The following is a 13,311-nucleotide window of genomic DNA, read 5'->3' on the forward strand; positions in this document are numbered from 1 at the left end:
TGTGGAAATACCACGATCTCCAACTGCATAAAGAACTTTCAGATGATGCAGAAACAAAGAGCAAGATGCTGCTCCTGGGAATGAGGCAGCCAAGGCCAAGCAGGCTCTGAATGGGAATTACAAGTTTTATATTAAAAAAGCCACTGCACACCAGAGCTGGTTTATGTAAAATTTAATAGAAGAAGCAGTTACTGCTTAATGTTTGTATTTTTTGTGCTTTGATCTTTGTCCCTCCAAGCCAGTTTTTTTCTTGTTCTTATTCTTATTTTTCACGTTGTGAGTTTCATAATACCGGACTCCGACTTTCTTGGAGCGCTGCTGCCTCTCAGCTCGCCTCCTCTGCAAGGACACACAGAACAGATCAGCAAACCCCCAGCACCACAGCCTGGACTCAGCTGCATTCTTTCAGAAGTTGGTCACTTTGCATTCCACACACACCTGAATGTCACTTGGTACTGAAGTGACTCCAGATTAGCACACAGACAACAGACTCTAGACGATTTCACTTGGTATTTCAGTTATTGTAGAACTGTCTAGATTTCATCAACACAAACACAAAACAGCAGCAGCAGCTGTTTGGAGACAGACCAGCAGTGCCCACCCAGTTCCAAGTCCTCTCATCTCCCAGCAGTTAGTGAGCAGAGTAAAGCTGAGAGCAGGGCAGGTACCCACAAAGGATTCTCCTCTGCCAAGTTCTTCCTCTCATGGCTACCTGCTGGACCCTTTTACGGGTCCATGCCCACCTGGCACATGCTGCTGTCACACCTCAGGTCAGCAGCAGGTGCCCCCAGTGACAGACCCAGCTCTTGCTGCCCAGTCTCAAAAGCTTCTCAGTGACCATGGGCAGTCCATGCATAAAAAGCCAGCTCTGTGAGCCTCCTCATTGGTACCCTACAGAAATCACACTTACCTCTTTGGATGTAAGCTTCTTGCATGGCTGACTGTCATCATCCTCTTCCTCCTCTGCTTTCCTTTTTCTTTTCTTCTCTATGTTGCCTGCAAACAGCAGAGATCACACACTCAGGCATCTTCCAGAACACACATCTGTGTGCAGAGCTTAGACTGGGGTCACCATCCCAGTTACTCCAGCAGAGCACTCCTCTGGTCCTAGTTTAACACCACATGTTCCTTACCAGAGACATTATTACTACAAACACTTCTCCTGAGCAGCAGATTGCTCAAAGCCCCATCTGAGTCCAGAAAGATTCCAAGCCTTGTCAGAAGAGGCTTCTTCCACATGACTTTGTCTTTAATCAAACTTACTGTGAAAGCTGAAGCCAGAGACTCTGGAAGTCACCAAAGTTAAAACCTATAGCCTGAAGTAGCTCTGTGCTTTTATAACCTCGTAAACCCTTTCCACTCCCTCTGTGTAATATTACACCACGTGGAATGGCAGCTGCTCAGATGCCATCTGCCCAGAGCACCACTCTTGGGAAGGATATTTGTCCTCACCCTCATTCACTAGCAGAGGGACAATCTTACCATGGGCAGAAGGGCTACAGTGAGGTCATCAGGCAGCCCTTTGATCAATTATGGAAAGATTTAAATAGCTTTAGGGGGAAAAAAATCTGCAACCAGGAGTTAATGAACATTTCTTCCCCTAACTCCCTCTTTTCTCTTGCTTGTAGAGTTCTTTAATCTACCAAGCTTGTTTTACCTCTGTCTTCAGTTTCTTTGGGTTCTTCAGACTTCTGCATGGATTTTGCAAACACTTTTTCACTCAACTGCTTTGGGATTCTACAAAAGAAGGACAGAATAAGCACCCAAAAAGGGGACAGAATAAGCCACAAGAGAAAGTTGTAACACCAAATGTAACCATCTCTGAGGGATCAACAGCTGCAAAACCTGTTACAGTGATCATGTCTCTGCAGCTACAGGGTTTGTGCACTGCACAAAGCACAAAACATAATACTTGGCCTTGAAATCTTCATCCTCACAAAGCTGGTGGATGAGCTTTGCTAGACCTGGGCTTGCTCTGAGCTAGAACCCTCATGTACATACAACAGAGACCAGCTGCTGTGTCCAAGCAGGACATCAGCTTTGGTACTGGGCAAGAACCCAGCACTGAGGGTGCAATACTGCAACCCAGGATACCAATAGATTTCTAATGCACAGCTTAAGAGGGAGCTTTCCAAAAGGGAAAACATATTTAGTTATCCTGGTAAACAGAACTTCATGGAATAGGCTTCCAAAAATCAAACTACACTTAGCAAAAACTCAACCAGGCTAAACCAGGCAAGCTGGGGGCACTTGTGTGTGTGACAGAGGAACCAGTCAAGCAAAGTCATAAATGGAGTGAAACTACAGCAGAGCCACATTAACCCTTGTCCCCCCCTTGCAAAATATCTGAGCCCCTGACCAGACTCAGGTACCTTATTGCTGAGAATCTTTTGGCTTTGGCTTTATCCAGAAACTTTTTGTATTTTGCAATCTTCTCATCCAAAGCCTTAAGGACTTCCTTAGGGCTCTCCTTGGCGACTGGCGCAGCCAGCTGCGACTCCTCCTCTACTGAATTCTGAGGCTGCTCATTTTCCTCTTCCTGCTCCTCCTCCCCAGATGAGTCAGTGTCTGTCCCATCAAAGCCTGGCACATCTACAGGAACCAGGTCTTCCTCTGAGAACTGAGGTGCCACATTAATCCTGCCAAAGTTCTGCCGGACGTGAGCCATCAGCTGTTTCATTTCGCTGTCTGCCTGCCTCTGCTCTTCTGCTGGCTCCACACCTGGTGCTGCTGACTCAGAGATTGTCTCATTGTTATCCTGGCTGGATGGCACAGCCACTTCCAATGCAGGAGGCTACAAGAAAGAGTGGAATGGACTCATTATCCACAAAGTCTGTCCCACCATCTCCAAGAGCAGCACCCATTTCATCTCTCTGCAAAAAGCCTAAGCTGGCACAGGCTAACAATGTGATCACTGCTGATATTCTTGCTTTGCAGATGATGCAAAAGGGCTCAGACATCTCAGACATCACTGCTGCCTGCTCCTCATCAAGTTCAAGTGAGTGTCCTGAATCACCAGACTTGGGAAGAGCCCCAGACTTGCAGTGCCCAAGTAACACTCTGGGAAAACAAAGAGCGAACACCAAGCAATAGGTGAGAAGAGGCACAGGCATCACATTCTCACCTGGGGACCTGCTTCTGCATTTGGTGGCTTCACAAAGAATGGGATTCTGCCTCTCTGCCAGTCATTGAGAACCATCTTGCTCACAGTCTGAATGTCAGGCTCGCCACCCTGAAAGAACCCAGGAACAGCTTGTGGTTTGTCCTGCAGACATGACCATCTTTCTATAGGAACATTCATGTTGCCCACGTTCAGTACCAGGCCACATGCTCTTCCAGCCTGCAAATGCAGGAAATTGTCACACCTTGAGCAGCTTTCCAGTCCTAGCAGCAAGTTTCTCAAGGAACTCTTCAGTATCCTGCCAGGAATCAATTTTGTAGGTCCTTCTGATGTACTCTGGCTTGGCTCTTTCCAGCACAGCACCGATGTGATCTTCAGGGCTCTTAATCTTTTCAACTTGAACCTGAAAGCAAACAGCACAATATCAACCCTTGGTAAGTGTGCATTCATTTCTTCAAACCCATCACCCTGAGGACAGCAAGGCCTCCCCAGCACTCCATTCAGACACATACCACTCCCTTGAGCACTATGTCTGTTTCTGAGTCTCCAGACGGATAAACCACGCCGGGGCAGTCGATGAGGAAGATCCGCCGCATCAGGGTGATGTACTGCCACACCTGCAAGAGCAGAGTGCCCCATGTCACCTCCTTCCACTCCTGCCTTTGAAATGCTTCAGCACACAGGAGTCATCTCAGGAACTTGGTATCAGCACAGAGAAACACAACACCACTTGGCATTGGTGTCAGCAAGCCAGGACGCACCACACTGTGGCTCCTCCGGTGTCAGCCAACACCATCCCTGTGCTTCTGCACCAAGGCACCAGCTCACAGCACCATGGTGAGGAAACTGCAGCCACAACAAACCCCAATATCCTGAGGCTTTCCTCTCCCATGATCCTTAACTTCAGGGATATTTAGCAGTAAAAGGAACAGGCTAGCAAAGAGGATTCCTGTAACTCTCTGGTCCTGTTTACTTGACCAAGGGGCTGGAGCACCTCTGCTACGAGGTCAGGCTGAGGGAGCTGGGGTTGTTCAGCCTGGAGAAGAGAAGGCTCCAGGTAGACCTCCAGTACTTGAAGGGGGCCTACAAGAAGGCTGGAGAGGGACTGTTTACAAAGGCCTGGAGTGATAGGATGAGGCACAATGGTTTGGAATTCCAGAAGAGTAGATTTAGGTTGGCTATTAGGAGGAAATTCTTCACCATGAGGGTGGTGGAATACTGGAACAGGTTGCCCAGGAAGGCAGAGGCCCCATCCTTGGAGATATTCAAGGTCAGCCCTCTGACAGGGCTCTAGGCAGTATGATCTAGTGAATTATGTCCTTGCTCACTGCAGGGGGGTTGGACTAGGTGACCTTTGGAGGTCCCTTCCAACCCAAACCATTCTATGAAGAGAGTTAAAAATCCAGCAGTGGCAGAGACTGGCAGCACAAACACACCCACCCTCTGCTCTGGGAGAGCACAAGGAGTCAAGAAGAGCTGAGCTCTTTAGATTCCAGCACCACAGGACAGGTAGAGCAGGAACTCAGGGATGCTGCCAGCAGGACAGCTTCAGAGCATTACCAGTCCATTACCCAATGTTTGGGTCACAGAGCCTGTACAGCTCAAGGTCTAGGCCTGAGAATGTCACAGAGCCAATCTTGCAGGAATTCTGCACTTGTATAGCTAAATTCTTATTGCTAATGCAGGGCTCTCTTCCTACCTTTGTTTCACCTGCAATCGGGGCCACATTGCAGACCTTCTTGGACCGTAAGGTATTGATCACAGAGCTTTTGCCAACGTTGGGATAACCAATGAAACCCACACTGATCTGCTTCTTGTCAGAGTGAAGCTGTTGAGAAAGAAAAAAACCCACAAAACCAAAAGAGATCAGCTCCTTCCTGTCAGGAGAAAGAGGAGCAAGAATACATAGAATACATAGAGGATAAACCAACGTGCTCTCCAAGCTAACTTGCTGCTTCAAGAGGAAAAGGCATTCCCTGGCATTCCCAGGTGCTCTAAAATTGCTTGGGAATGTCTTGTTTAGGTTGAGAAACCAAGCAAATACAAAGGGCAGCTGGGCACAGAATACAGATGTGTCTTGAAGGGCCAGCAACTTAAGACAGCAGAAAATGCCCTTCTTGGAAAAAAGAAAAACACCTTGGAGGCGAATACCTTCAGGAACATGGGTACAGGCAGGGCATGAACAGGTGTGAAGCATGATCCTTTCTTATAGCAGTGTCAGAGGGACACTGCCTAGGAGTAACTGAGGCCAGGGAATGGCAGTCAAAGCCCCTCTTGCTGGATCTCTTCAGTCTGACAAACACTTGGACCATATTTGAAGGAACATCTTCCATTTCCCCTCCAGAGAGGGCAGCTTTGCTGTCGTTTGCTGGCAGAACGGCCACAGGCAAGTGCACTGAGCCCTACATGCTAACAGCAGAGGAATTTCCATGCTAACCTCCCCAAAGAACAACACAAACCACTCCATACCTTCCCAAACTGCCTCAGAAGCTGTATGAAGGCACCTTTGCCAAAGGGGTTTGTGAGGCTGGCATGGAAAGCCAGTGTTGGATACTCCTGGGAAAGGACAGCAACCCAGCGCTTCTGAGGAGCAAAAGAGGACTTGGTCAGGGAGAGGAGCTGCTGGTGAGCAGGACACAGCATCCCTACTCGGGTCACACACACAACTGCCTATGAAAACTGCAGTGTAAGAGCCTTTGAAGCACTTCACCAAGCCAGCAGCTAAAAGGACAGAGTATTGTTTTTAGAAAAGACAAACAATTTCCCCAAAGCGCCTTCCCTGCTCGCTAGAGCTAATTAGGTTAACTACATAAAGCAAACCAGCTGTGGGGGATATGGATCTTAGGCAGGCTAACATTTAGCAGACTCTAGAGACATCAGCTGAACTGTTAAAGCCAGACAGAGGAAGTAGAGAATTTGTGGCTGGTGAGTGTTGCTCAACTCAGCCAATCTTGGACAGATTTACACTGAAATCTTTACTTTTACAGCAGGCAAGCAGAGAGTTCCCATTAAGCCAGCCCCAGGACACCCTTTGAGACCAGCATGAGCCCCAAATGACTGGCAACAGAATCAAAGCAGAAGCTACAAAAGGAACAAAGAAGGTCCAAGGAGCACCAGGCAGGACTGTGCTTACAGTAGCCCAAGTGGGAACAAGATCACACTTGTTCAGGACAAAGATGAGATGTTTCCAGTGCTTCTCCTTTTTAAGGTAAGATTCCACGTGAGGGGAGCGAGTACCCATAGGATCCCTGGCATCAAGAACTTGCACCACAACATCTGATGAGTCTATCACCTGAAAGAGATCACACAGAAGGATCTTGCAGAAAGCCAAGACATCTAGAGGAGACACTTAGAGAATTCACACCATTTTCTAAACAACATCATCAACATTAAATCCCTGCACCCTTCACAAACAGCTGTGACTACCCCCACAGGCCAGGGAAGCTCAGACTAATGCCCAGAGGTTCTTCCCTCTCTTCCCTCCAAATCCAGGTCAAGAGCTGAACAGCTTTACCTGTCCTTTTTGCTTGCAGCACTTGGGAATGAAAACACTGCACAACATTAATTGCTTCAGCAGACAAAAACAACACTCAGCCATCCACTCTGCAGCAATTCAGTTCTGCCTTTTCATAAAGGATCAGAACATAAAGTCTGTTTTCTCCATCAGTATGAAACACACAACCAAGGAGGAACCTGCTGTTAGTCCACTAAGGATCTACAGCAGGGAGCTGCCATTTTATGACTTGCTTTAAGCCAAGTGAATTTGTTTCACAGCTATTTCCTGCATTTTTGGCAGCCTCTTAGCAAAATCTGTTTTGCTCTATCATTCCCAGAGCTTTTAAGTCTAAATGAAAAGGTTTTAAGCTACATTCAGAAATTCAGAGCAAAATGTCAAGCAATTTCACACCTAGCAGTCACAGAGAGCACTTCTCAGCAGTCAAGGTGGCTCATGGGGAACTCAGGGTCACAGTCCTCCAAAGATGACCCTATCAGCATGCCAGATGCTTTCAGCCTAAAGAAATGTAGGGGGCATGTGGTTGGTTTATTTGTGGTGAAGCCCCAGGAATCTAAGAGAAGCAAACACTTCCATGCTGCCAGTCCACCTCTAGACCACGTATTTTAGGGATGTTTGTTCCAGTGGGACATGACCTCAAGAATCAAGCTCAGCAAGGCAGAGACTGGAAGGAGAATGTTTGCTCTTTCCTACAGCTGCCTTTTTCTGCTCCTGTCCACAAACTGCATTAACATCAGGAAAGGCTGCATGGTGCCCTCAGTTCAACCAGGCTATCGGGAGAGCAACAAGGCACTCAAGGCATCTCCATAGAAAGAAAGTCACTGTCTAAATGTTTCCAAGAAACTTCACAGCAAATTCAATTGTACCAAAGCTTCCCCAAGAGAGCACTGAATGGCTTTCACAGCCTTTCTGATTAATGCTGTGCAGGATTTCCCAGGCTGGGCTGAAGCACCTCACTTGGTAAAGGCTGAAAACCAGAGAAGACTCTGCTGTGTCTTATCAACGTTGCTCACCTTGTAGAGCTCACCCCAGATTCTTTTGGACTGCCCTTTCTTATAGATGTCCTCTTGTGCTTCATCCCTGGAAGTGGATTGTCAGAGACATCAGCAACCACAAGCCATGGGTTACACTGCTGTCTTCTCTAAAGCCATGTACAGACAAATGAGGAGACAAGGCCCAAGTAACAGAGAGCTGGGTGGGATGTGCTCCCCTCCCACCCTCCCCCTTCAACCTACCCATGTGCAGAAAGATCCCACAAACATGCACTCTTTCCAAGCTCCCCATCTGCCCACTGGTGAGCTTCTCATCTAACTCAGAATCTCAGCCTGGAGATATTCTGACAGGTGACAGGAAATTTAATCACCAGTAAAGACAGAAGAGTCACACAGGAGCGAGTCCAGTTAAATACACAGGGGGAAAAGAAGACTGAACAAAACCCCAAATCCAGCTAATTTCATTTTTCCTACTCCTCATGACAGCCTCTCTGGATGTATTGGATCCTGCTTGAAAGGCAAAGCTGGCCTTTAGAGGTGTAATGAAGTCCCCTTCCCTCTTTACCGCACACCGGTGTCTTCTGTCACCAGGTCTCGGTCCTTGCCCTGGTCGTAGGCATCCGAGGAGGCTTCAGCGTTCTCCACCAGTGCCTGCACGTCACTGACTGAAAGAGTTGGTCTCTTCCTCTGGGATTTGGGCCCAAACGTTGTTTCAAACGTTTCAGTGTCAAGAATGTGAACTCTGGCGGTCTAAAGAGAAGCAGGTTGGTGAAAACCTCCCCCTCCAAGCACTGGTTTCCATCTGGTGACAGGCAGCGAGCAAGGCCCCAGCTGCAGGGGGACAGGAGTTACAGGCCCCTCTCCTAACAATGTTTGAGTTTTCCAGCTTAATCCCTCAGAAACACAACAGTGGATAGTTAATAACCAACAAAACACACTGTGCTTGCCAGAGAACCATGCTTCAGTTCTCCCACCATAAATGATGTCAAAGGCAATTAAAGCTCCAGTGATGAAAATTCAGCTGCTATCTTTGATCATTTCTGATTTTTGTAACAAGTGCACAAATCTCTCCAAATGCACAGGTTTTTGTCGGGGACAATTACAATCAAAACTGCAGATTTTCAAGCCTGCAATGAAAGCCAACTTTTCTTGGACCAGCACCCAATTCACTGCTGAAATCAGGTGGTTTGGTTTGTGTTTCTTTGAGCTTTTCCCTTCGTTTCAGTACTTTTTACGCTATCAACCTGGAACGCTTCCATATGAAGAACTAGCCAGTGGAGTCCAAAAGGACAGGTCAGATGTCAGGAAAAAGCCAGCAATAACTACAATTCAATTTACTAGAAATGAAGGCTGCACACACAAGAATTTCTGAATCAAGATAAGAAGCAGATTGGAGCTTGGGGCTGTCACACGGCAGGGCCCTCAAAAAAGGTCCTCCTGCCACAGGAGCCAATAGAAGCATTGGCACCGAAAGTGGGGAAGTGTTGAGGTCACCCAAAGCTGCCCTTGGATGCTTTAGGGCAAGTTTGCTGTCAGAGAATAGGATTTCTAACATAGAACAGATACTTGAATGTGTCCAGACAAAGGCAACGGGGAGAGGTCTGGAGCACAGCCCCACGAGGAGAGGCTGAAGGAACTGGGGTTGTTTAGCCTGGAGGAGGCTCAGGGGAGACCTTATTGCTCTCTATAGCTTCCTGAAAAGAGATTGTAGCCATGTGGGGGTTGGTCTCTTCTCCCAGGCAACCAGCACCAGAACAAGTTTAGGCTGGAGATGAGGAGAAAGATCTTCCCAGAAAGAGTAATTTGCCATTGGAGTGCGCTGCCCAGGGAGGTGGTGGAGTCTTTGTCCCTGGAGGTGTTCAAAAAAGGAGTGGATGTGGCACTTGAAGCCATGGTTTAGTTGTCAGGAGGTGTTAGGTATTAGGTAATAGGTTGGACTTGATGATCTCTGAGGTCTTTTCCAACCTGGTTGATTCTGTAAACTCTCTCACTATGGGAAGTAACATCCTGCTACTTGACATTCACAGTGGCAGGCTCTCAAAAACATCCCTCCCCAAGTCACCTGCTCCAGCTGCCCCTCCTAACAGGTCTAGAACAGGCCACTTCCCCAGACTGAGCACAGCACCACAACCAGCCACAGACAAAGGAGGCTTGTGGCAGCTCTGTGCACCCAGCCCCTAGCTGTGCCCGCAGAGCGCAGCGACACCCACGTGTGGTTTGATCCGGTCATAGAAAAGGGACATGGGCAGCTTCTTCTGCTTCATCACCACCCTGTAAGGATCCTTGATGACATTTTCCATCTCTTCTTGAAACTTCTGCAGGGAGGATTGCTTGATCACACGAGTGTTTCCTGAGTGCAAAAAAGATCAACGTTGCCATCCCCTGCCTTAGCTGCTTCAGACTCCACCAATGAACCATTAAAACTCTACGTGCAATTAAAAACACCAGCCACAAAGACTACGAGGGCTTTGACTTGAGACAACCCCTAAATCAGCATAAAGAAGCCAACCTCTCTCTTTCCCATCATTTAAAGAAACTTTGAGAAGCATCCCTTGAACACAACACACAAACAGATGGGTGAGGCCCCGGAGATGACCAGAGGAGACAGAGTAACTCCACTTTAGAGGGCTGCAGGGGGAGTAGAAGCCCAAAGCACTGATACAGGAAAGCCTGAGACCACCTCCATGTCTGGGGGTCCTTTGCCTTCATTTTCCATCTGTACCACACAGCACTGAGACCCTCAACACCCTCCAACCACAGCCAGTTCCATGCTTGCTGACAGTGGAAGAACACTCACCAAACCATTTAATATTTGGTTCCACTCTTGCAACTGTGCCAGGGGCCACCGTTGACTGATACTGCAGAGGCTTGATCACTTTACCATGCTTGTTTCTAAGTGAGAGATGAGAACACCTGTAAACATGTAGGGGCAGCACACCCTCCTCTGGAACCTTTGTTCACCAGGCCAGAGGAACAACCACCAAGCCCAGAAGTGCCCATAACTGGGGTCCCCTGAAATTGTTCCTGGAGATGGCACTGCCTGTGAATGGTAATTAATTGAAACACTGGCACAGGAGAAGTGATGCCAGCCAGTGTCTCACTCCAGTCTGACCACAAAGGCTGCTTTTATCACATCAGGAATGGCATGCTGGGGGGCAGAAAGCCCCCAAGTACAAATTCCTCACAAACACTGCTTCTCATGGGCTCCCTGGAACTTTGTAACCAGCTCCACCCATCAGCTGGTGCAGAACACTCATCACAAGACAATTTCCAAGCTGAGACCTGGCTTAAATTTAGCAATTTAAAAAATACATAGTCCCCAGTGCGCTCTGAAAACAAAGCCAAATCTGGCGAAACAAAGCAGCTAATCTGAAGCAGGGCTCTTGGAAAGCCCTGCAGCACCTACACCATGGCTGAGCCCCATGTCACAGGGTGGAGGCTGCTCCACTGCCAGCAGCTCTCCAGGGGAGTCCCTCAGGGAAGGGCCTGTGGGGAAGTTGGGCTCTTCAGAGGTGAGTTTTTCAATTCTGTCGCTGTGGAAAATGAAGGAATTCTGGGCATACTGGGGGGAGGGTCACGACATTCCAGTGAGCACACAGCAACTGTTCTGCATCAGTCTCCCAGCTGCGCTCTGTGATACCCATCGCTGCCGTCTCTGGAGCTCAGGACCCGGTTTCCCGGCAATCGCAGCTCCACACCCAGAAACGGAGCCGTTTGCTCCCAGAATGAGCACAGCTGCCCTCGCCGCGCTGCCACTCGCCGCATGGGCTGAATGGGCTGGCTCCAGAGGCACCGCTGGTCTGCGCCGCTAACCGCACTCCCTGTGCTGCGGGCCTCCGGGGCATTCCGGCAGCATCACCGACAATGCAGCGACCGGCATCTGCTCACGGCCGGTAACGGGGCCCGGCCCCGCGCCCCAGCACAGCCCGAGGGCAGCTCTCACCTCCGTTCCTTCTGCCGATACATGTTGAGGCGCCGGATGGTGGCTCGGTCCCGCATGTTGTTTCCTCCCGCGCCCCCCACGCGATCTGCGAAGACAAGGCAGAGTCAGGCCTAGCCCGGTACAGGAGGAACAGCCTGGCCCGGCATAGCCCGTCCGGGACCCCTACACGTACCGGGGTTGGTGCTGGCGCGGGAGGGGTTGATGGTGCTGCGGCCCTTGTACCGTGGCTTCACCATGGTGCTGGCGGAGCCCCTGCGCGGGGCGGGCAGCGCTCAGGGCCGGATCGGGGAGAACCAAAAGGCCTCTCGGCCACACGCGCTTCACCGGGCAGGAAGCGGTGGAAGACACACTTCCGGCGCGGGGGTCAGCACGGTGACGTACTTCCGCTGTCTCACTTCCGGCGGCGCAGGCTCACGAGGCTGCCCTGCCGGCCGCCTGCGTCCTCGGTCGCCATGGCAACGCATCGAGCCAGCCCGGCCCCGCTAGCCTGCTTCCCCCGGTTCCCTCACGGCCCCATGGTCCTGTCCGGCCCTGCCTTGCCCATGGGACTTCACGGGGCCTCCCCAGCTCGGGGCCACGTCTTGTCCGCTATGACCCACCCGCGGGGCCCGGTCCGGCCCCACCAGGCCGAGGCTCGCCTGAGCGCTCCTGTCCGGGGCGGGCTGAGGGCGGTGGTCCGCTGGGCCAGCGGGGCGACCGCAGGGACCGTTTCAAAGGCAGAGCGGGCTGTAATAGCGAGGGTGCTGGCACAGGAGCCCTCATTGTTTGTGGAATGTTGTTTGTTCACAGAAACATAATGAAAATCATTTGCGAGCTTGGCATTAAGGCTCCGTTCCTCTCGCAGATGAACGCATGTGGCCAGCACACGGCTGTCTGGGTGCAGGGGCGCTGCTGCGAGCGCTGCTGTGTCAGAGCACACGGCAGGCCAGGACCGCGGGGCTGTTCATGGACGCACAGGGTTGTTTTCTCTGGGTGACTGGCAATGGCTTCTAAACGTTAGGAATAACAATGCCTATTTATATGCATGTAAAGAATCGCACGAACAGGGCAGTAACTTAAATCGAGGCAAATTACACGTCTGAAGACACAGCCTGCATTCATCTTGCTGCCAGATTTTAATAGAAATTGGAAAGATCCTCACCTAGGGGGAATTAACAAAGCTCCACTAAAATGGTGTTAATTTAGACCAGAGATTGGGCTGGGGCCAAACTGCTCAGCACGTTGGGGAATCGTTCCTCAAACCAAGGTCTGGCCCCGTGCTTCTAAACGCTCATTAGCAGCCGAGTGTTCACGGCGAGTTCCATTCCCTTCTAGTGCTGCTAATGCTCTTCTAAATCCAGAACAATAACACAGCTCCTGCAATTATTTTCTTTTTTTTTTCCTTCTTTTGATGCTTTTCAGCACTTTGTTGTAGGTAGTGCCCTGTCCCTGCTGTACAACCCAGCCCAAGTGAGTCAGGACTTGCGAGATGTGTTGTAAGATGGCGGTCTTGACTTCTCAGGCTGTTTTGGTTAAGCCTGTGATTTCTCTTGTAGTTTTTTCCTCCCCCCCTCTTAATAGACTATTATCTGTGCCTTGGGCATTTAAGAAAAATTACACATTGATGTGGGCACAAAAAAAATTAATTCCAAATTGCAGATAATTGTTTAAGCTATCAGACTTGAGGCTCAGGCAGAAGAGTTTTCCCCGGACAAGTGTGTTTTCTATTAGGGTTGATATCAATCTGTCAGAAGATCCTTTT

General features: G+C 49.6%; 1 protein-coding gene across 1 annotated transcript; it reads right to left on the minus strand.

The window, feature by feature from the left end:
• Positions 1-150: 150 nt before the first annotated feature.
• Positions 151-11,899, minus strand: GNL2 (G protein nucleolar 2). Its single transcript, XM_009908393.2, has 16 exons — positions 11,743-11,899; positions 11,571-11,655; positions 10,425-10,519; positions 9,838-9,977; positions 8,193-8,377; positions 7,649-7,715; positions 6,255-6,413; positions 5,591-5,704; positions 4,821-4,949; positions 3,634-3,738; positions 3,366-3,524; positions 3,125-3,232; positions 2,373-2,794; positions 1,658-1,737; positions 911-996; positions 151-339 (listed from the first exon to the last, which is right to left on the minus strand). The coding sequence occupies exons 1-16, from the start codon at positions 11,804-11,806 to the stop codon at positions 196-198; spliced, it is 2,142 nt and encodes a 713-aa protein (XP_009906695.2). The 5' UTR covers positions 11,807-11,899; the 3' UTR covers positions 151-195.
• Positions 11,900-13,311: the final 1,412 nt, after the last annotated feature.

This window comes from Dryobates pubescens, chromosome 20, assembly GCF_014839835.1.
Source record: "Dryobates pubescens isolate bDryPub1 chromosome 20, bDryPub1.pri, whole genome shotgun sequence".
NCBI classification, from domain to species: domain Eukaryota; kingdom Metazoa; phylum Chordata; class Aves; order Piciformes; family Picidae; genus Dryobates; species Dryobates pubescens.

Excerpts from the sequence above, each read along its gene's own strand:
- GNL2 (XM_009908393.2), bottom strand. The coding sequence starts at position 11,806 with ATGGTGAAGCCACGGTACAAGGGCCGCAGCACCATCAACCCCTCCCGC. Across the intron at positions 7,716-8,192 it reads ACAGAAGACACCGGTGTGCG|GGATGAAGCACAAGAGGACA; the intron begins GTAAAGAGGGAA and ends ATCCACTTCCAG. Across the intron at positions 3,233-3,365 it reads GGACTGGAAAGCTGCTCAAG|GGTGGCGAGCCTGACATTCA; the intron begins GTGTGACAATTT and ends GGGTTCTTTCAG.